Below are 20798 nucleotides of genomic sequence, written 5' to 3' on the forward strand. Positions count from 1 at the left end.
CTACATTCCTTACTGTATTTACAGGACCAGACTCCCTCTCTGGGACTTGTATTTCTTCTGCGTTTCTTTTCCCACGCAAAAACTGCTGTTCCAAGAAATGAATGAACATTTTACTGGCTGAACTTAGCATTTTCATCTTATCTGTGAATTAAGCTAAGGGTTTCCTCCAACACATAAGTTATTGGGAACTCTTTGTCATAATCATGTGGGAAATATGTCTCCATTTACAGGACGGATGAGCAATTCACTGAAGGTGTTGCAAGTCATACTGGTTGCATGCCAGGGAACAGTCAGGTCAAAAAAACATCACTGCAAATTCAAAATTTTCTTCTAGAAAAATGTTTCATCATTTGTTATTATGCGATCCCAGACCAGGACTTCCTGACTCATCCCAGGATTTAAAGTCCTATTTTTTCCTAAAATACCATCTCACAGCTATGCCCCTTCCTACACCTGAAGGAGCTTCAGTCAGACACAGCACTGTCAAAGACATCTTGCTCTGAGTCTGCAGCTGGGATCTCTCCAAGAGTTTATGGTGCCCTTCGAGGAGGAAGTGCTCTGCTGGTGGCAGCTCACGTGCCCCTTGCATGCCAGAGGAAAGCTGGCACGAAGAGAGAGGAATGGCCTCACATTTGATAAGCACACCGAGCGTTAAATATGGGATACAGCCTGTCAGGAGATAAATCGATTTTCTGCAATTATTCCAGAATCAGCTCATCGGCATCTTGGACTTAGCTCGGTCTCCAAACACACTGACAAACTAAGGGCTGCCTGGTTTCAGGCCAGTTTCCTTCCATGAAGCAGAAACTTCTCTGGTTTTAACAGCACAGAAAGTCCTGTTTCCTCCATTTGGGTGAAACAATCTGTAGGGATCAGTCAGAACTTCAGCTTCTCTTACTCTGAGGATGCATTTTAAGGATAAAGAATTCAGTTTCTTAAAGCAGAAACTATGGATTAAAGTGTAGAATTGATGCCAGAAGAAAATATTTATGAAGTGCATACTCAAGCCAGGCAAAAAATGTGTCAGACCAAAACTCTGAAAGCTAAAATGTCAATAGGAATTACTTATAAATTAACTATTAAATGCTTGCTGAAGTGACAGACATGTAAGGCAGGGTGCAGGCTTGTATGAGGAGATAAAATAATCTCTTCTGCTGTTAGATTGGTCTCTGTGAGGTAGCAGCAAATATTCAGTACAGAGACCTGTGTGCTCTGGAGAGCTCCAGCCAACAAAAGGGGATGGTACAGCCTCATTCTGCAGTCTTTGACAGGAAAAAACAAACCATACTGTGTTACATTTGATCCTCAATAAACAAGAATATTAGTGAAGAGGCTACAAAGGATTTCCAGTTAGTTGTAAAATTTATTTTGAAGCTTAAGTGACTCATCATCCAAACCAAATTCTGCCCCATGTGTAAACAGTGCCTTGAGTGGCATTGTCTCCCAAGAAATACTAACTGGAAATAAAGTAATTTAATTTAAAGCTTTGCATTTCTTGTCCCTTTTACCCAAAGGAATCTAAGCACTTTGTAAGTGTGACAATGAAATTTCTTCAACGTTCCTGAGAGATCAACAGATGGACCCAAAGCCACTTGGAATGGCAGATAAACTAGGCAATGTGACAAACTTCAAGGGATAACCCAAGAAGAGGGCACGGGCTTTGGGGGGACAAGTGAGACTCCCACCCCTCTGAGTTTCAGGAGGCTGCAGAGGTGTGCAGCTGTCTTCTTTAGCACTGGCTTCATGAACCACCAGGCAGGGATGTGCCACTTCCCAGGTGTGCAGCCTGAACCTTGGTTTGGCTGAGAAATGTGACCAAATGCACTCCATGCTAATGCAGTCTCTCGAAATCCCTCAAGACTGTGTGAGCTGGGAATAAACCTCTGCAGTCGTGCATGGTAGCGACTCTCCCCTTCCACAGCACACGATAATAGTATTATTGTAAGCAGTGTTTCATGGTCACAAGGGAATGAGCTAATTGCAGATACAGCTCTTGGAGAAGTAATTGCCTTGTGCTCTTTTTACCTTTCTCTGGCTCATTTCTTCCCTCTCCTGTGTGAGGTCTGAAGGATGATTTCTGAGAGAGGAGGGCAAGGTCAGCAGCAGACTCCACACCACCTTCCAGCTGGACCAAAAGGCTTTTACAGAATCATAGAATTGTCAAGCTGGGAAGGGACTTCTGGAGATCACCCAGCCCAACCCCCTGCCAAAGCAGGGTCACCTGGAGCGGGTGACACAGAACTCATCCAGGTGGGGTCTGAATGTCTCCAGAGAGGGAGACTCCATGACCTCTCAAGGCAGCCTGTTTCAGCTCTCTGCCAGCCTCACTGCAAAAGGTTGAGGTGGAATTTCTTGTGTTATAGTCTACAGCCATTGTTCCACATCCTGTCATGGGCACCACCGAAAGTCTCAGCACTTTCCAATAATTTTACGTATTATTGAGATTCTCTCTCAGTCTTGTCTTCTTCAGACTTAACAGGCACAGCTCCCGCAGTCTCCCCTCACGAGGGAGATACCGCTGTTGAAAAACCATTATCAACCAAGCATCCAAGAAGCGCGGACAGGGTGCCCGGCGGCGGCTCCCGCAGGCACTCACGTCCCCGGGATCCCGGGGTGCGGCAGCCCAGGGCCAGGGCCAGGCGCTGCTCCCGAGGGGAGGGGAGGGGACGAGCCGGCCGCCAGCCGCAGCCCGGCGCATCCCGCGGCCCGGCGGGCGGGGGCGGGGACGCGGGCGGGCCCGGAAGATCCGGGTCGGAGGGGACGGGAAGTCGGGACGTGGCCGCCGCAGCGGAGCAGGAGGCGGAGGGCGGGTGGGAGGCGGCGGAGGATGGCGGCGGTGCTGAGCTCGGACCGGCTCGAGGTCTCGGTGGACGGGCTGACGCTGAGCCCCAACGCCGAGGTGCCGCCCTGCGAAGCGCGGCCGGCGCAGGGCGAGCCGGCGGCGGGGCGGGGCCGAGCGGGCCCCGGCGCCCCGGGCGCGGCGGAGGCCGGCGGCGAGGCGGCGGAGGAGGCGGCGCTGAGCCTGGAGCGGCGCTGGGGCTTCGCGCTGGAGGAGCTCTACGGGCTGGCGCTGCGCTTCTTCAAAGGTGAGCCCGGCCGCACCGCCCTCCCCGCCACCGGGGAGCCCCGGGCGGCAGCGCCCGCCGGGCCGGGCCGCGGGGCTCGGGCGGAGCCCCGGTGCCGCCCGCAGGAGCGCTCGGTGTGCCGGGGCGGGCAGCGCGTCCCGGCGGCCCGCGGGGATGCGCTTTGCCTGGTGCCGGGCGAGAGCCGGGGCGGGAGCAGAGGCTGGCACTGCCGGGGTGTGCAGCTCCCCGCCTAAAACCGGCGCGGCGGTGGGAGAGCTCGGTGCCGGTGGCACGGGAACGGAGAGCTCGCAGGCGTGGGCGAGGAGCGCTCGCCGTGAGCGGTGCCGCGCCTGCTGACAGCCGGGTCCTGGCGGGAGTGCCGTGCTCTCTCCTCAGTGTGCCAGCTCCAGGGCTGGCTTTGCTGCTTCAGGACGAGAGGACACAGCTTGAGCTGTGCCACGGGAAGTTCAGGGCGGAGATTACGAAGAATTTCTACACAAAACGGGTGATTAAACATTGGAATGCGCTGCCCGGGGAGGTGGTGGAGTCACCGTCCCTGGAGGTGTTTAAGGAAGGACTGGAGGCGGCAATCAGTGCCATGGCGTTCATAAGCTGGACTCGATAGTCTCAGAAGTCTTTTCCAGCCTAAATGATTCTATGATTCTGTGTGCCACCATGACCCCAGCAGGCAGCTGTGAAATACCGAGGTGTAGACCTGGAATGTTTTTGCTGGGATCTCCTGTAAGCCAGGTTTGCTTCTTGGGAAGGTGGACGTACCTTGCCACACTCGGTGTCCTCAGGAGGGAGAAGAGGGCTGTGGCGTTTTTAGGGAGGAGCTGTGCTCACTTCACTGAGCACATTTCAGCAATGTTTCACCCCTGTGGCTTTCAGGCAGACCCTGCTTCAGGTGGGGCAGGCAGTACAGCCTCATGCCTGCATTAGGGAAGACAAGCTGTGCACTTGGAAAGGTCAGTCTTGTGGCAGTCAGTTGTTAGATGACCTCCCGGGGAGGCTGCCTCTTTCTAAGGGGAAGCACTTGCTGGCAGGTGGAAACACTGCTGGAAGGACAAAGCTATCTTTCTTCACATTAGCTGACCTGCACCTGGTAGTTGTTAGGAGTATGTGAGACACTAAGCAGTTTTCCTAACCCTGGTGCTTTCAATCTGATGCCCTCCAACAAAATAGTTTTTTTTTTTAGCATGTTAATATACAGAGGTGTTATTTTTTTTTTTTAAGCTGTAAAAAAAACATGAGCTTACTTTTTTTTCCTCCTGTATCAGAGCTTATCAGGTTGTGGAAGCATTGTACTCAATGTCTCTTTCTTCTTTCTGTAAAAGAAGTTGCTTAAAAGAGTTCTGGTTGTGTTTAATGATGCAGAAAGAAATGTCTCTGCAGCAGCAAATTCCTTGTCTTGGTCAGCTGTGGTCTTTTTCTGTCTTGGGCTGAATATTCTATGGGAACCTGTTTTTGCAGTATGAACTTGTGTTTACAGTGCAAAAGTTAGGTGCTGTGAATACTTTATCTATATTGTTGCTATGTAGCAATAACCTATATCTGTTATATCACGTTTTAACACAGTTTATGTTCTGGCTTTATCTCCTCTGTAATGGTGAAGTCTGTGCAGCGTTATTTGTGTGTAAGTTCCAGTTCCTTGCCTTGTGCTCTCTTAGCAATGTTTTTTTTTTGTTGCTGTTCTTTTTAATCAAAACTTTTTAATCAGCTTACTTCCACTCCTTTTTTAACCTTCTGCAATTTCTTGTAACTCATGGTACTGCTCATAAGATGATAATTTTCCCCATTCAATTGTGTAGTCAGTCTTTCCAGTGAAAATTTTGTTTCTCTATCCTTGTGGCTGGAATAACTCGCACAAAGTCATTGCTCCTCATTTCATCTGTAGATTTTTTCCTAAAAGTGACATAACACAAAGATTTTTATTTATAGGTCTGATGGGGAGCTACAGGAGCTTGCAATGCTTGGGTTACTGATTCTTCCAGCTTGTTCTATATCTGCACAGCTCCAAAAATAAGTGGTCTCATTTCCAAATTATTTTTATGCTGTCAGAACAACTGTGGGAGTGGGCACGCTTGGTTAGCAGCCATGTGCATGCCAAGCAGCAAACAGGGATTCCTCCTGTACTTCAGGAGGCAACAGATCTATCTGAAGGGTGGCCTATGTTAATAGGTCAGTGCTGAGATCTTGTTTCTGACCATTCTTCTAAAAACTATGCTGATAGTTAAGCGGCTTTTTTTCTGCTTCAGTCTGCAGCCCAAGTTGTCTGTAACTTTTGGGGTTACAAGATAAGGTTAATCTGATAAAAATACTTCAAGTTTGCTTATTACAGTGGCTGCTGGCACTTGTCAGTGGTGGTATACTGCAGGTAACAGAGTTGCTCAGAGACAAGACAGGGTGAGAGCGTGTATAAACAATGAGCAAAACACAACAGAAACCAGGCTAGGATATTAAAGAGACTCAAAAGCTACTTTATTCTGTCTCTGATAAAGAGAAATCTAAAGCAGATCTAAAATACTCGACCCTGGGTCACTTCAACTGTTAGGCCTTAGGCTGTGCAGGAGATGTGCACTATATTTTTTCTTTCTTTTTTTTTTTTTTTTTAAGATTCATAATGGCTTGTGAAGAGAGCTTTTCAGAATAACAGAGGCATAGAAAATACATGGTAACAGTGTTCCAGTCCATTTTTCTGTGGGAAACAAGAGCCTTCTTTCCCTTATGTGCTCTCCCTCCCTGCTCTGTTAAGCCTAGTGCAGTGTTAAGCAGCATTTTGGCTGCCATTAAGAAGCTGCTGCACTGTGCTGGATCCAGCATACAGTGGAGAACAGTCATGTTACAGTCATTGCACATTGCCTTGTCTCTAGGACTGCCTGTAATTGTGAGGCCTGGGGCCTCTGGCCCAGCAGGGAGTGTCTCTGATGGCTTCCTCTGCTTGCTGAGCTGGTACAAGTTATGCCAGTGAAGGTAACCTGTTCAAGCTCTGTCCTGAAGCAGGAGAGGATGGCTTGCATAGCTCTGCCAGCAAATCTCTCCCTGGATCAGCCTGGCTTTGTTGTTTTCCACATCCTGTCATTAAAATACCATTGCACCCAACCTTCAATATATGACAGTCCGTGAAGTGTTCATTCACTGTCTAAAATGATTTACAGTGCAGCACATCTGAGCAGACAGTATACAAACCATATCATTTTGGTATCTAAAAGCTCTCCTGGAATGTTAAGCACTCTAATTTTGTTTGACTGCTCTAAGTTATTTCCTCTTATCCTAATAAAAATGCATCTTCAACCTCAGCAGAACATCTTTCTCAGTTAATTGTCTGACCTTTTTTTTTGAGCACTAATTTGATGGTATGATTGTAATTCGTAAGTTAAGTAGACTCTTGTTGTCAAGAATATGAAAACCCCTATAACGTATCTACATTTGTGAAGTTGAGCTTTGATCATATTTAATTGGAAGGGCCAGTCAGTAATTCTTCTGTTGAGGCAGAGCACGCTTTCAGGAGAGGAGGATTAGGAGTGTAAGAATGAATTGGGCTCTGCAGGCAGCAGTTCAGTCCTCATGCTTCTCAGTTTTGGTCTTGCTCATTAAAACCTTGCAAATGAATAGCATTAACATATGTGACTTTTGCTCTTAAAAGGTATGAGGTGAAAAATCACTCTTCAGAAATTATTTTCCAGTTGCTTCTAGATGACTCAACTGAATGATATCCCAGTGGAATTAGGCATTCAGAGTGGGTGCAGTAGGTGAAGATGGAGTGGAAGGTGTAGCACGGTGTGTCGTGTTTCTAATGGGGAAAAATCTGAAGTTACAGAGGAGTAGCAGTATCTTGCACAATGCAATCTCTTAAGCATATTTCTTAAACTCCTTTGTGTCTAAATTTATGGCTTTTATCAATCCATGTCAATAATACAGTGCACACAGTGACATAAGCCCCTCACGTTACTAGTAACAGCTTCATCTTTCTGTTGTGGGGAAAACTGAGCATGTCCCTGCCCTTGTTGGGTCAGGGATACCAGTGGCATAGGGAAGGTGGTACAGTTGCTGTTTTACTGCTGTGCATGTCCTTTGGATTTTTCAGTGTGTTCCCTGGAGCTCTTTGGTGTTCTTCCACTTCCCCCAGCTGTGCGAGGTGTGTGGGTAATGCTTAAATGGCATGTTCACGGATGCTTGGATCCCTTTGGCACTTCTACTTGTCTAGACACACTAATGCTCTTTTTGGCATATTTGACTCTGCAGATGAATTCAGGTCCTCTGGTTCAGTTAAACACCAAAAATTCCTGATCTTTGGGCTAATTACAGTGTGGTTTATGCTGTAGAGTTCAACTGCAAAATAGTTAGTATGAAACGTAACTTCACTGTCCAACTGGCTGCAAGTGTTTTTCTGATAATTTGCTTCTAAGCTACATTATGTAAAAGTCACTGGAAGCTTGTCTTGTATTTTTCTCCTATGTCTTTTACCCTCTCTTATTTAGCTTGTTTGTTGTTCTTCCCTTGGGTCACCATTCTTTGTAAATGCAGATTTTGGCTTCTGACAGTAATTAGGGCATGAGGTCTGACTTCTCTGTTCTGTGAAAATGAAGATGTGCTGTATATTGCATGGGAAAGGTTTTTTCACTTTAACTCTTCTCAGGAGTGAGTTCAAATATTGATGTTACCTGGCTTAGGTAGCAGTTTAGCACAAAAACCAGCTGTGTGTTTTGCCAGACAGGTGTAGGTACACAGGTTGTGAAAAGTTAACTGTGCTATAGGGACCCCTTGAGAATCATGCTTTGTTCAGAAGCCTGGCAAAATTTCAGTGCAGTACCTTTATCTATTGAGTTGCTTTGTAGCACAATGCCCCAGGACATTAAGTATTATTTCAAAGTAGTGCTCTTTATTGAGGCTAATGGAAGTGCTTGTTGTCTAATAAGTAAATTCTGAGTTGAGTATAAACTGTGTAGAGTTGAGGAAAAGCCAAAGGGCTCTTTGGTAGGCCTGAGAGCAGGAGTAGAAAACTCACCAGAATGTGTGATTTGAATCCCTTAAGGATCACAAACTTGGGGTGGGAAGGGACTGCTGGGGATTGTCAGGTTTAGCCCTCCTTTTCAGTTCAGGCTTCGTGGCACTGTCTCTCTTTGGTTTTTAACATCTTCAATCATGGAAACTTAAAAAATTTTTCAGGGCAACCAGTTCCAGTGCTTGATCAATCTCAGTTTAAAAAAACCCAAAAACAACAGCATTAAGAAACCCCCAACAACTTCAAGCAAACAAACAAAACCCCATAAAAATACTTAAGTGGCATTTCTTATACTTCAGTTTGTGTCAGCTGCCTCTTATCCTTTCATTGTATACACTGAGTAAACTCTGTTTCAGTTTTTACTTTTACCTTTTCTACCCCACCAGATACTTTTGGAAGTAGATATTTTTGGGCAGAAATGCTTCTGTTTTTGAAGCTGGCAGTTATATTTGCTGCAAGGCTGTGTGACACTGGGACAAGAGCAAATACTTGAAATTCTGCAACAGTGATGTGGACTTCTAGGAATGGATAATAAGTAATTAAATGTTTGCCTTCCTAATAATTTGATTGTGGCTTCAAAATAAACAGCATGCATGTAGTAGTTCCTTGTGATTTTTTTAGCTAAGTCCAGCAATGTACTGAACTTTCTCTATCAAAAATATAATGTCTTGCTGAGGCATGCAAGCACTTTCCCCTAGGATTGTTTCTGATTTCCAGAAGTATTTGCTCTGAGTTTTTCAGTACTGTAGTAGGGGTATTTTCCTTCCACTGTAGTTCCAAGATTCACTTATTTTCCTGTTAATAACTGTTGACAAGTGTCAGCCAAGCAATTTTGCAGTATGTGTCAGCCTGAAATTTAGGTGTGGACTGTTCAGTTTGGGGCTGTAAACACCTTGCTCCAAAGAACTGGGAATGAGTGGCAGCTTTGTCTCCAGCTCCCAGTTACGTGGAGAGCAGTGCAGTTGTGGGAAGTGGTTGTTTTTTACCTCTGGTAGTAGCTTCCTTATTTCTCCTTCCAAAAGGAGATGCTTATTTATCTGTTTTCCTGTTCAAGAAAAATGTCTTCCTCTCAATGAACAGTGTAGTCACACACAACAGTGCCTGTTTGTTTGATTTGTTTTGACAATTCAAATGTGTTGAGGTAAGCTGACTAATTCATATATCATTTTAAATCAATGCAAGTATCTTCTTAACAGTAAAATCATGGTGGGATCTAACTGGGAATGCTTCAGAAGATCTTCCTGTGGAGCCACTGGAACTTTTTCAGCCTTATGTTGCCTTCTTATTGTCAGAATTCACTGTATGTGTTCGAGCTGATGGAGTCAGGTGCAAGGATTTTCATTGTGAGGGGCTGTTCCAGCTGCCTTGGCCAAGGGCAGCAATTGTATTCCCTCAAGGAAAACTCTCCTTGACTCTTATTTTTTCCTCTCTGCAGTTCTCCTTGCCTTCAACCTTGGTTGTTCTGCTTTCATCAATGTGAAGAGCATGAAAGGAGAGCAGTTCATAAAGCTAGCATCACATCTTTCTTTGTGGAAATCCATTCTGTGCACACTAGAGTAGACTTGGCAGACACATTTGAATTCACTTAAAGTTTTTAAATATTTTGAAGATACAGATCCATATGGTGTGATGTTCAACAATTTAATGTAAATATCTATGTGATGACTGACTGTAGATAGTGGGATGCAAAGCACTCCACACTGAAGTTTTCATTAGCCAAAATAGATGTGTTTCTTCTGGACAGATTTATATTTTTAAAAGAACTGACTTAATTTGTCTAATCTTTTGTGACTCGACTTTTGTTCTCTTTTTTTTATGGTGGAAATAATGGTAATGGTTATGCAAAACACTCACTCATATTCTGTGCTTAATTAATCACAATAGTGAAAATGATTTTTTTTTTCCCCCTACAGAAAAAGATGGCAAAGCCTTTCATCCAACATATGAAGAAAAGCTCAAACTTGTGGCACTGCACAAGCAGGTTCTGCTGGGACCTTACAACCCTGACACTTGCCCTGAAGTTGGATTCTTTGATGTGCTGGGGAATGATAGGAGGTAAAAGGGCTGGTGCTTTTGTTGGTCTTAACTCTGCTTTTCCTGTGAGAAGATAACATCATCCAATTTCTACAACTGTGTGGGTTATCTCAAGTGTCTGTGCTAGTGGAAAGTGAAAGTGGCCTCTTCAAATACATCTTAGAAGTGTGAGTCACAGTTCAGTACTGGAGCTAACAGAAGAATATTGTTTGTTTTTTTTTCAACCACACTAAAAGCTGCTCGGCTGACAGTCCAGTTTCTCATAGCAGTTTAAGATGCATTAACATGCAGGCCCCTGTTTCATCAGAACTCCACACCGTGGCTACAGCAGGCTAAGGCTTTTGCCAGTGGTAGAAGCATTCACCACAGCTTGTCCTAACACCAAGATATTTTCTGAAGTCAGAAGATTAAAACCTTATGCATTTAAACCCTGAGTAAATCTTTTATGAGACCTGGGAAGTCTCAAGTATGTCTCTTGTGTTGCTTCCAGCTCAGGCTGCAGTTCTCATGTTCACTGTTGCTCTTTTTAGTGTTCTAGAATGAAGGCAATGTGCAACACAGCAGTGGCTTCTCTGAGGTGGACCCAGTGCACTGCTTCTGCACAAAAGGATGCAGCTTTTCTTACAAAGAACAAGGCTCTTTCTTTCAACCAACTGAAGTGCTGTAATCAATATTTGTTACCATGTTTGTTCATTCAGAAAAATATATACTTTTTTTTCCACAAACTAGAGTGGAAGTAGGTTAGAAAAATACTTCAGGTTCACTTGTAGCTGGGAAGTTTTTGGTCATAGTTCAGAATTCAAAGTAGGGTTGATGGGATGTATGAAATTTCATGTAAGAGCTGAGTTATGTCTATTTGAAAGACAGAAGAAAAGAGAACATTGTGCAGGCAGAAGAGAACGTTGTACTGCCTTTGGGAAGAAGTTGTTGGTTCTCTGAAACTGCAAATGATAATATTTGATTCCTGGTTTTCCAACTTTCTTTTCTTTGCTGAGTTGTCAGTGCTCACTACTAGCTTAAAAAGAGTTGAGTCTGTTGTTTCAGCTGAATTCTCTCTCTCAGGAAGGAATGGGCTGCCCTTGGAAACATGTCAAAGCAAAAAGCTATGACAGAATTTGTCAAGCTCCTACATAGGTGCTGCCATTTGTTCTCAACATATGTCACTTCCCACAAGATAGAGAAAGAAGAGCAAGAAAAGAAAAGGTAACATTTGGGTGCTTTGGTGTTAGCATCTATGGAGTGTGTAACTCTTGGCCTGCGGACAGTATCACAGCCAGCTTAGGCTGGAGTTGTCTTGTGAAGGGAAATACTTGCAATGTAGGAGGCTGTGGTACCATTTGATCTCTTTAAGCCTTTCTACTTTGCCAGTAATGGATCGTTGTTTAGGAGTTTTAAAAATTTTGCTGATGATCTGCCTAAGAAGAAATGCTTCACAAAATGTCTGTCCCGATATGTCTGTGGACTAAATATACAGAGAATATTAAATTGTCAGTTTTAACCTTCTCTTCTAATATGAGTTAGCAGCTTGACAAAGGCTGCCTTGTTATTGCTTCCAGGTGTGATTATTAAACCATAGTATCCACATCATTAATGAACATGTGTGAAAGCTTGGAAGATGTGCTTAAAGCTTCCAGGCAATTTTTTCTGCTATACAGGTGGCATACTAACAGGTTAGCATGAATATCAAATTGTAACACCGAATTTACCCTTGTCATGCTGCTGAGTGCAGTAAAACTGCAGTAATCCGATTTTTGTGTGTGTCCAGTAAGCCACTTCTCCAGGCCAATTTTAGTGTGAGGAGATGGTACCGGACTAAAAGCCTCACTGGGCAGGCAAAAGGCAGGTTTACAGCATGCTAAAAATAACTGATCCTAGGATTGTAGGAATGCTGAAATGGCTTATTGAGTGGATGTTGCAGGAGAGAAGAGGAAGAGCGAAGGCGGCGTGAGGAGGAGGAGCGGGAGCGGTTACAAAAGGAAGAAGAAAAACGTAGGCGAGAAGAGGAGGAAAGACTGAGAAGGGAAGAAGAGGAGAGGAGGAGAATAGAGGAGGAGCGACTTCGGATGGAACAGCAGAAGTGAGTAGTGGAAACAACACTTAAAAGAAAATAACTGCCTTGCATTTGAGACAATTCTATACTTGGAATATGCAGTTCTAATTATAATTCATTGTTCCCATCACATCCGGATGCTGAAAACACAGATCTGGCTTTGCACATGTGATATTTAAGAGAATAGTAAAGCTGTTCCACATCAGTCAGCAACTATTTTCTGCCATAAAAATGCAGGGGGTGTCTCTGAAGTAGATCCTGTGCTTGCTATGCAATGGTTTTGAGAAGGGAGCAAATAATTAAACCACAAGTTTTGCTGCTTAACATGGTGAGAGCCAGAGAAGTGTAAGAGACAGACATGAATTTATATATACAATAAAGTGTTGCACAGTGCTAAGTAACAGGAAGTGTGGTATGCCTTGAAGTTGAGGGTTTTTTTCACGTGAATGGGAGTTGTGTATTAAGTGGTCATAGCAGGTTACAGAGATAAAGTGTTTAGACAGAAAAGGAATGGGGACACCATTCTAAACTGGTCACAGTTTGCTGAAAAGCAGTAAATGCTGCTCTTTGGGATATTAGACCAGTCTAGTACTGATGCTTTAGAGTATAATTTGAGAAGGAAAGAATTTTTCTTGCAATTGTGTGATACTTCTTCCTTCCTCTGAAACACTGATAGCTGGTCACTGATGGACACAACATGAGACAGGCCCTTGATCTATCTTGTCATTTAGCCATAGGATTTCTGTTAGCTCTTTGGAGAGAGGAGAAAAACAGCCTGTGTATATGTAACCCATGTGTTCCTCCTGAAGTTTCAGCAGTTGAGTTTACTGGAGATGCAGATGCCCCATCTGGCAGCTTTTTTTTTTTTTAATTCCTGAATTAGGCCACTGTCAGTCATGTTTTTTGTATTTGTTTGCATACTGACCAGGACAACTAAGATAGTTATGTTGTGTGTTTTTCTTAGATTCACCAAAAAGCATTGGTGTGCTGTGCTACAGCAGGTTTATTCCTACCAATATTTATAGAAGGTCTGCTGGAAGGATGGTTTCTGGAAAAGGCATATGTGGGTTTTTCCTTTGCTTGTTTGAGAAATTCAGTCGTGGGTTTTGTGTAGCACTGCCTCTTCATCGGATCAGGAATTACGTAAGAGCTTTTGTTGTTTTAACATTTGATGTTTCCAAACAATGGGTAGAAAATATTGCTCCCTTGTTTATGTTCTCAGCATATTTTCAGGCAAAACCCACGTCTGTGTTAGCTCTGGGTTCTGGTCCGTTGCGTAGATGTATTTTAGTTGGGTTTTGCAGAATGGAATTTAGTGCTGTAAGTGGCCTGCAAGGCAGCTCAGGCAGGGCTTGCCCGGTGCCCGAGCTGTTGGTGAGGCCGTGCTGTGCTCCCCGTGCCGTGCAGGCAGCAGATCATGGCAGCGCTGAACTCGCAGACGGCCGTGCAGTTCCAGCAGTACGCGGCCCAGCAGTATCCCGGCAACTACGAGCAGCAGCAGATCCTCATCCGCCAGCTCCAGGAGCAGCACTACCAGCAGTACATGCAGCAGCTCTACCAGGTCCAGCTCGCACAGCAGCAGGTATGGCTGGGCAGCCTGGGCTTTGTGTCCCAGCCTGTCACTGGGACGTATGAATGTGTCTGCTGTTATCTCCTTGGAAGGATAATTGCTACAGGGAGATCTACCCAGCTAGTGAGTAATGCTGCTTCAGATTCAAACACCAAAGCCCCTTTATTTGTTTCATCTTTTGGAGTAGTTTTCTGAAGCAGCTGTTAATTAAGAAAACAGTAAGCATTCTTTACTAATGACTTGGTTCAGTATTATTATTAAAGATGAAATGTGAGCCGCTCTGCTGCAGTGATGGTGATGTGTGTGTGTAATTTAATGACACACCAGTGCATCTGAGCATGAACAGACCTCTTCAGGTGACTCTCCTGAAGATCAGTGCAGAGCAGCAGGCTGTGGTCAGCCCTGTGTTTCTAGCTGAGCATGCCTATGCAGCACTGTAGCATCACTGCTGGGGTGGAGGTTGCTTTTCCCTGCCAGCCTGAGCACTGCTGATTTCTCTCTCCTTCTGCACCTATTGCCTGTCTTCATCACATACTAACAGCCGATGAAGTTGCTTGCCTGCAATAAGCTGCTCATGATTTGGGTGGGAGGACAGGCTGTAGCTGCCAGCCTGAGGTCTGTTCTTGAGCTAAAGACCTAAAATTCAGTAACTGATTTCCTGTTATGTAATTTGTATTTTGTGGAGGCTGATGCCCTCAGTAAAAAATATCCAATAAAGAGAGCTGTGTGAGCCTCATGAAGTTCAACAAGGCCCCTGCAGTGGGTCAAGTCAGGGCACTCCCCAATATCAGTACAGTATTGGGGGTGAATGGGTTGAGAGCTGTCCTGCAGAGCTGGACTGCTGAATGAAGCACTGGGTATGAGCTGGCAGTGGGCTTTTAGAGCTCAGAAAGTCCTTTGTATCCTGGGATGCAGGAAAACAAGTGTGGCCAGAAAGCTGAGGGAGAGGGATAATTCTGCCCCTCTGCTCTGCTCTTGTGATGCCCCAGCTGCAGTGATGCATCCAGCTCTGGGGTCCCCAGCAAAAGAAGGATGTGGACCTGTTGGAGCAAGTCCAGAGGAGCCACAAACGTGCTCAGAGGGCTGAAGCACCTCTGCTATAAAGAGAGGCTGAGGGAGCTGAGGCTGTGCAGCCTGGAGGAGAGAAGGTTCTGGGGAAACCTCACTGCAGCCTTTCAGTGAGGGGGTTTGTAAAGAAACACAAAGAAAGACCTTTTTACCAGGCCTCTAGTGACAGGACAAAGGGCAGAGGTTTTCATCTGCAACAGTGTAGGTCTAGAGTGAATATAAGGAAGACTTTTTTTTTACAGTGAGGGTGCTCAGACACTGACACAGATTGCCCAGAGAAACTGTGGAAGTCCATCCCAGGAAGTGTTCATGGACAGGTTTGATGGAGCTTTGAGCAGCCTGGTCTAGTGGAAGGTGTCCATTACCATGGCAGGGGTGTGGGGCTAGATGATCTTTATAGCTCCCTTCTAAGCCAAACCACAGCTGGATGGAGCTGAGGTGGTGTAGGAAAGGCAGAGACTTTCTCCCCTGTTATAATTACTCTTTGGCCTTTCCTCATGTAGCTTCTGTAACACTTCTGAGGAATTCTTTATTTGGATGCCAGGTGCACTGGGATCTCTTAGTGCTGTTATAAAGTGCTGTTCTGCTTGCAGATCAGCTTCTGATGTAATTAATCTTGGAAGGGCTTTGTGCAATAGTTATGTAGAAAAGTTCACACCACCTTTCAGTGCACAAAACTGCTGTAGTAAGTAGTAAAATCTGGACAGCATCTATGCAATTGCTTAAATTTGAAATCTTAACTGGTATTTTTTCTATATTGTCTTCATATTCCTGCAGGATACCTATATTCCATTTGCTCATCAAAATCTTGTGATTATTGGGTTATCCTTTAAAGTGGCACTGTCACTTATACCTTTTCCCTGTCCCAACAAATAAAGCCTGTGTTGTCTCTCTGGGCTGATAACAAGGGACAAGGAGGCTGCTCTAGAGAGTTCTCTGTTTAACTCATAAATTGGCAAGTAGCTAACAGACCTTCAATAGTCAGCTCTTTTTAGACCTGGATGAGCTCAGGCTGGATGGAACCCTTCCAGCCAGGGAAAAAAAAAAACAACAAACCAGCAAACAAGTCAAACTTCCAACTTGGATAGAAACATTATAGGAATGAAAAACTTCCATAGTTCAGTGCAAGAGTTTGTGTGTACTGTAATTAATTTGAAAGTTGAACATTTTTTTGTTCAGATTGTATTCACCAGCCTAGAAACAAGTGACTTCACATCCCTTGGGACTGAGTAGATGTAACTGGTTAATGTGTGCTGCTTCTGGTCTTTTGAGTCAAGCCCCCTTGTAAGGTGAAGGGGGAGGTTTTTTCTTTAAATTGTCTGCATACCTTTTTCTGGAGGATGTAAAGCTGGCATCTTGGGAGGGTTTGGTTGTACTTGACTTAAATTCCTGTTGTTTTAGGCAGCCTTACAGAAGCAGCAGGATGCAGTGGTGGCAGCGACAGGGACACCCCTAACTACTGCATCGAAGGTGAACACCCCTGCCCCAGGGGACACCCCATCCATTAATGGGCAGGCCAGTGCACATGCAGACAGCCCTGAAAAAGAGTTGGATCCAGAGGTTTTGGAAGAAGCATTGGAGAATGGACCAAAAGGTGGGACTAGCTGAATTTCTTAATTAAAAATAAATAGCAAAAATCTTTCTTAGGATTCAGGTGTCTTAAGTAGGGTTACTGTGGTTCTGTGTTTGGCTTCATCTGCCTATGGAAAAACTAGGTTCTCATGAGAGAATAATACTGCAGAGCAAAGGTCAGCTTTGGGAGGGGAGGGAAGGAGGAGTATTTCAAAGTTGCAAAATTGCAAAGTTGATGGGATCCAGAATCTCTTGCCACTCCAGATTTGAAGGAAGCTCTAGCACAAAGCTGTTCTGGGCAGAAATATGCTCAGTTTTATTTGAACTGGGTCAGAGCTGTTTAAAGATCCTTCCAGTGAAGGGTTCTGTGCAATACAAACCTGTCACCTGTAGCAGTGCATTTGCCTTCTGAGGCTTTTCTGCATAAGCACTGTTGGTTTAAATGTGCTGGATGGGTGAACTGGTAGCATTTAGTAGTGTTATAACTAAATTTTCACTCTTTCATACATCTTTTTAGAGTTGTAACTTGCTTCTTCTGTTAAAAAAAATTACCTGGAAGCAACTTGAATGCTTGGGGCCCTCAAGTACTCCTCAGGCACACACTTAAGTATGCAGCATAAATAACTGAAACAGAGCCTAACTGGAGTATTTCCTCCCCTGTCTCCAGATTCTGTCCCAGTGATTGCTGCTCCATCCATGTGGACACGACCCCAGATCAAAGACTTCAAGGAAAAAATCCGTCAGGATGCAGACTCTGTGATCACAGTGGGCCGAGGGGAAGTGGTTACAGTCAGAGTCCCAACTCATGAAGAGGGGTCTTACCTCTTCTGGGAGTTTGCTACAGACAATTATGACATTGGTTTTGGGGTGTATTTTGAATGGACAGACTCCCCTAATACTGCAGTCAGTGTGCATGTCAGCGAGTCCAGTGATGATGAGGAGGAAGAGGAAGGTAAGCAGGCTAATTCAGGTAAACTGTCAGGGTTTGCTGTGAAGTAAACCCCTACTGCTGATCTTGTGTAATTTCCTGCTTTCTCTGGCTTCCATCTGGCTGGAGGCATGTTTTCAATTGTGACCAGCAACTGCAGTTCTGCAAGTAACTTCAGTCCCCTCCTTGGGTCACAGACAGGTTAAAGCAGCTGAGGCTGGGGAAATCCTTTTCCTAAGTCAGCTACTCAGTAAACTGAAACCCATGCTATAACAGAGCACAGTGCCTCTGCACTCTGAAACCTTGAGGACAATCCTGTCCTGTTCAAGAGATGTTTCTGGGGAGGAAGTTTCCTTGAGGCTGCAGCAAAACAGCCTCAGAGAGCAAGTGGCTGAGACACAGGTCACAGCCTTTGCTTGTGGAGGAGTCTAGCATAGCAACACAAGAATGTTTTGAAATGAGCATGTGATTTGCTTGGAAAGAGCTGCCCTAACTTGGCTTTTTGGTCATCACTACCAAGTAATCTGTGCTAGTCAGTATGGCACATCAGTGCTGGGTGATTGTTGTACTGACAACTAGAGTTTGGCATCTCCACAAACTGACCTGGCTGTGTTGGGGAGATGGGTGGTGGTTTTTAATATCAAGGTGTTAAAATCATGATAAAGTGAGCATGCTTGCTGTTCCTCCTGCTTCTGAGTGCTTCAGCCCCAGCCTTAATATGAATCCCTGCAGCTCCTCTCATTCCTAAGCTAACAAAGAGCGCCTTGTCCCCTAGAGATTAGTTTTTCTTTCATAAAGCATCCACCCATGTTCACTGGCATCTCTTTTTTTTCCCTTGCAGAAAATACTAGCAGTGAAGAAAAAGCCAAAAAGAATGCCAACAAGCCTCAGCTAGATGAAATAGTGCCTGTGTACAGACGAGACTGTCACGAAGAAGTGTATGCTGGCAGCCACCAGTACCCAGGGAGAGGAGTTTATCTTCTTAAATTTGACAACTCCTACTCTCTATGGAGGTCAAAAACAGTTTACTACAGAGTTTATTATACTAGATAAAGGTGTGGCTGTGTCTGAGGCTGGGCTGTGCAGAAGATGTCATTTTATTTGGAATTTTCTTCAAGCATAATGGATCCTTTTGAGTCTGTGTTTCATCCTGTCTGTATCTGTATGGTTTGTGTGAACTTTTAACAAGTAGACACTGGGATCTTCCTGCTCCATGACACTAATGCATATTGCATTGGGCTTAACACAGGATCTCCCTAACCTTTTGGGGATTGGAGTCATTGGCTCCCGTGCTGAGGTCACATCCATTGCACTTGTTAAAGCCTCATGAAAAAGGGGGAGGGAGTTGCTGGCTCACTGGCTGGGTGATCTGATGTTTCCAGGTCTGGATGCCTTGAATAACTTGTTGATGGTTAATATAAAGGTCCCATCAGTTGCTGGTAGATTTGGATGCAGTTTGCTGTGTAGCAAGTTTCTCCTAACTGTAATTGAATGTCAGATTTTTTACATCATTAAAACTTGAAACTTTAAGTTTATGCAGTTTAGAAACAAGTTGTCTCACTTCTGTCCTCATCAAAGAAGAAACATTCAGTTCCTTAAACCAGTGTAATGTATAAGACAAGGATGAACAGCATCCTGAACGTACAGCAAATAACCTCTTCTGAAGGCATAAGCTGAATGAAGTTTAAAAGTATGTGTAACAAGAAGAACCTTAATCTCTGTCCCACTGATAATCCTAGAATAAAAGTCATATCTTGATGCAATTGACTTCAAACAGGACACAGACTACTCCTGAGTGTAATGGGGTAGGCTAAAAAAGCTACAAGGCTACAAACCCGAAACCAGTTTTGTAAGACCTGAATACGCATGTTGTGCCTGGAGAGCAGTCAGTCACTTTGGTAGAGTACAGGAGTTAATGTTGCACTAATGATGGAAATCGCTGCCACTCCCTTTTAGTCTGAACTGGCAATAGTGGGGTGCAAACTTTCTGCCTTAATTTGTAACTGTGGGCAGAAAGGCCAGGTGCACATGCAGATACTTAATGTAGCTTTAATCTCAATTTCTTACGGTTTGGTTGGGGCATTTTGTATTTTGTAAAGCGAAAAGCACTGCAGGTGTCCCTTGGCTTGAGGCTGCAGTAAGAATCCACTCCCCCGGAGCCCAGGGGTGAGTGTTGCAATAATGACTTGTGCAAGTGCTCTCTGCATGGGTGATGCACCTTGTTACTGAAAGGAAATGGTTGCTTTGGGTCTCAGACCAGCTCTTGCAGTCAGGCTTCCATTGATAGCTGCAGCATGTGCAGTTCCACGGCAAACGATGCTGAGTTGGCGGGGTTTGTGTGAACGGTCACTTTGTACATACATGATACTTTACTTTTCTCATACCAACCATGGAGATACTTCTCCTAGAGTGCTTAACTTGTCATCTTGCTTTTTGGGTCAGCAACACCGTACCAGCTCACAGCTAGTTAGTGCTGCTTTATCCAAAAACACTGTACAATGTTCTGCTCTTGTGTACATACAGTATATAAACCATGAATTTAGAAAGTACCTTGCTTTTAAAGAAAACTGTATTTAATGTAAAAAAAAAAAAGAAAAACAACAAAAAAAACTCCCTTTTACAAAGGCAGGCACTAATATATTTCTTCTGGTCTTCAAATTACTTTTTTTCTTTGTCCATACAAAAATGTTACAACTTCTTCCTCTAAGAATATCTGTTGGGAGCGGTGTTTGTCGCTTTAAATGGCAGCACTTACTGTCATGTGTTGGATGCTAGAACTTCAACATTTCCAGACTTTTTTTTATTGCCTCTGGCTGTTGATAGTACAGTAAAAGTGCGATTTCAAGATACCTTGAGATAGTATTTAATCCTAATTAAAATACATTTATCTGTAATGCTGTTGGCTTTTTATTAATTTGCAAACCTTGGCATTGCTGTGTACGGCTCTTGAGCTAAGATAACCTTGTCATCATCTCTCTCATGATTAGGGGTTCAGCACCATGCTCACACTGTGGTCCAAGGCTCTGCCCAGGAATGTCACTGGCTCTCTGCATGTATCTGTCAGTACTGGAAGAGCCCAGCTTGAACTGCATCCTCTCTTTGGGTTTTGAGTGGGTAGCAGAAGGGGTTGGATGTGGGCAGTTAAAATCTGTAAGCTCTCTCCTCCAAGAGAGTCCTCACCTGGAGGGCAAGAGACAGGGCCATGCATGGTTTAGACTAAACAAGAAGAAAAGCAAGGACCTAGAGGCAAAAAGGCAAGTTATGCTGAGGTTTGTGTCAGTCACTTTTTACTGCTTAGCTGCTCCTGGTAAGCAGCTTATCCTGGAGCTGAGGCCAGGATGTGCCCTAGTTTGGTCCCAGAGTTTACCTGGGGGGCAGAATTCTCTTTGAGGACAAAGCAAGTGCTCTGCTGTGAGAAACAAGATGCTGAGAAGTTCAATGTACTATTGTCTGGCTACACTACAGGCTCATTTCACATGAAATGTGCAAGTGCCCTGAAAATCAAA

General features: G+C 44.4%; 1 protein-coding gene across 1 annotated transcript; it reads left to right on the plus strand.

Moving 5' to 3' along the window:
- The first annotated feature begins 2750 nt into the window (after window positions 1-2750).
- Window positions 2751-20186, plus strand: ACBD3 (acyl-CoA binding domain containing 3). The gene is made up of 8 exons (XM_021543314.3): window positions 2751-3086; window positions 9984-10125; window positions 11167-11307; window positions 12023-12181; window positions 13562-13736; window positions 16194-16386; window positions 17032-17316; window positions 18134-20186. The coding sequence occupies exons 1-8, from the start codon at window positions 2828-2830 to the stop codon at window positions 18343-18345; spliced, it is 1566 nt and encodes a 521-aa protein (XP_021398989.1). The 5' UTR covers window positions 2751-2827; the 3' UTR covers window positions 18346-20186.
- The last annotated feature ends 612 nt before the right edge of the window (window positions 20187-20798 follow it).

The sequence above is a fragment of the Lonchura striata genome, chromosome 3 (genome assembly GCF_050655825.1).
Source record: "Lonchura striata isolate lonStrDom1 chromosome 3, ASM5065582v1, whole genome shotgun sequence".
NCBI classification, from domain to species: Eukaryota; Metazoa; Chordata; class Aves; order Passeriformes; family Estrildidae; genus Lonchura; species Lonchura striata.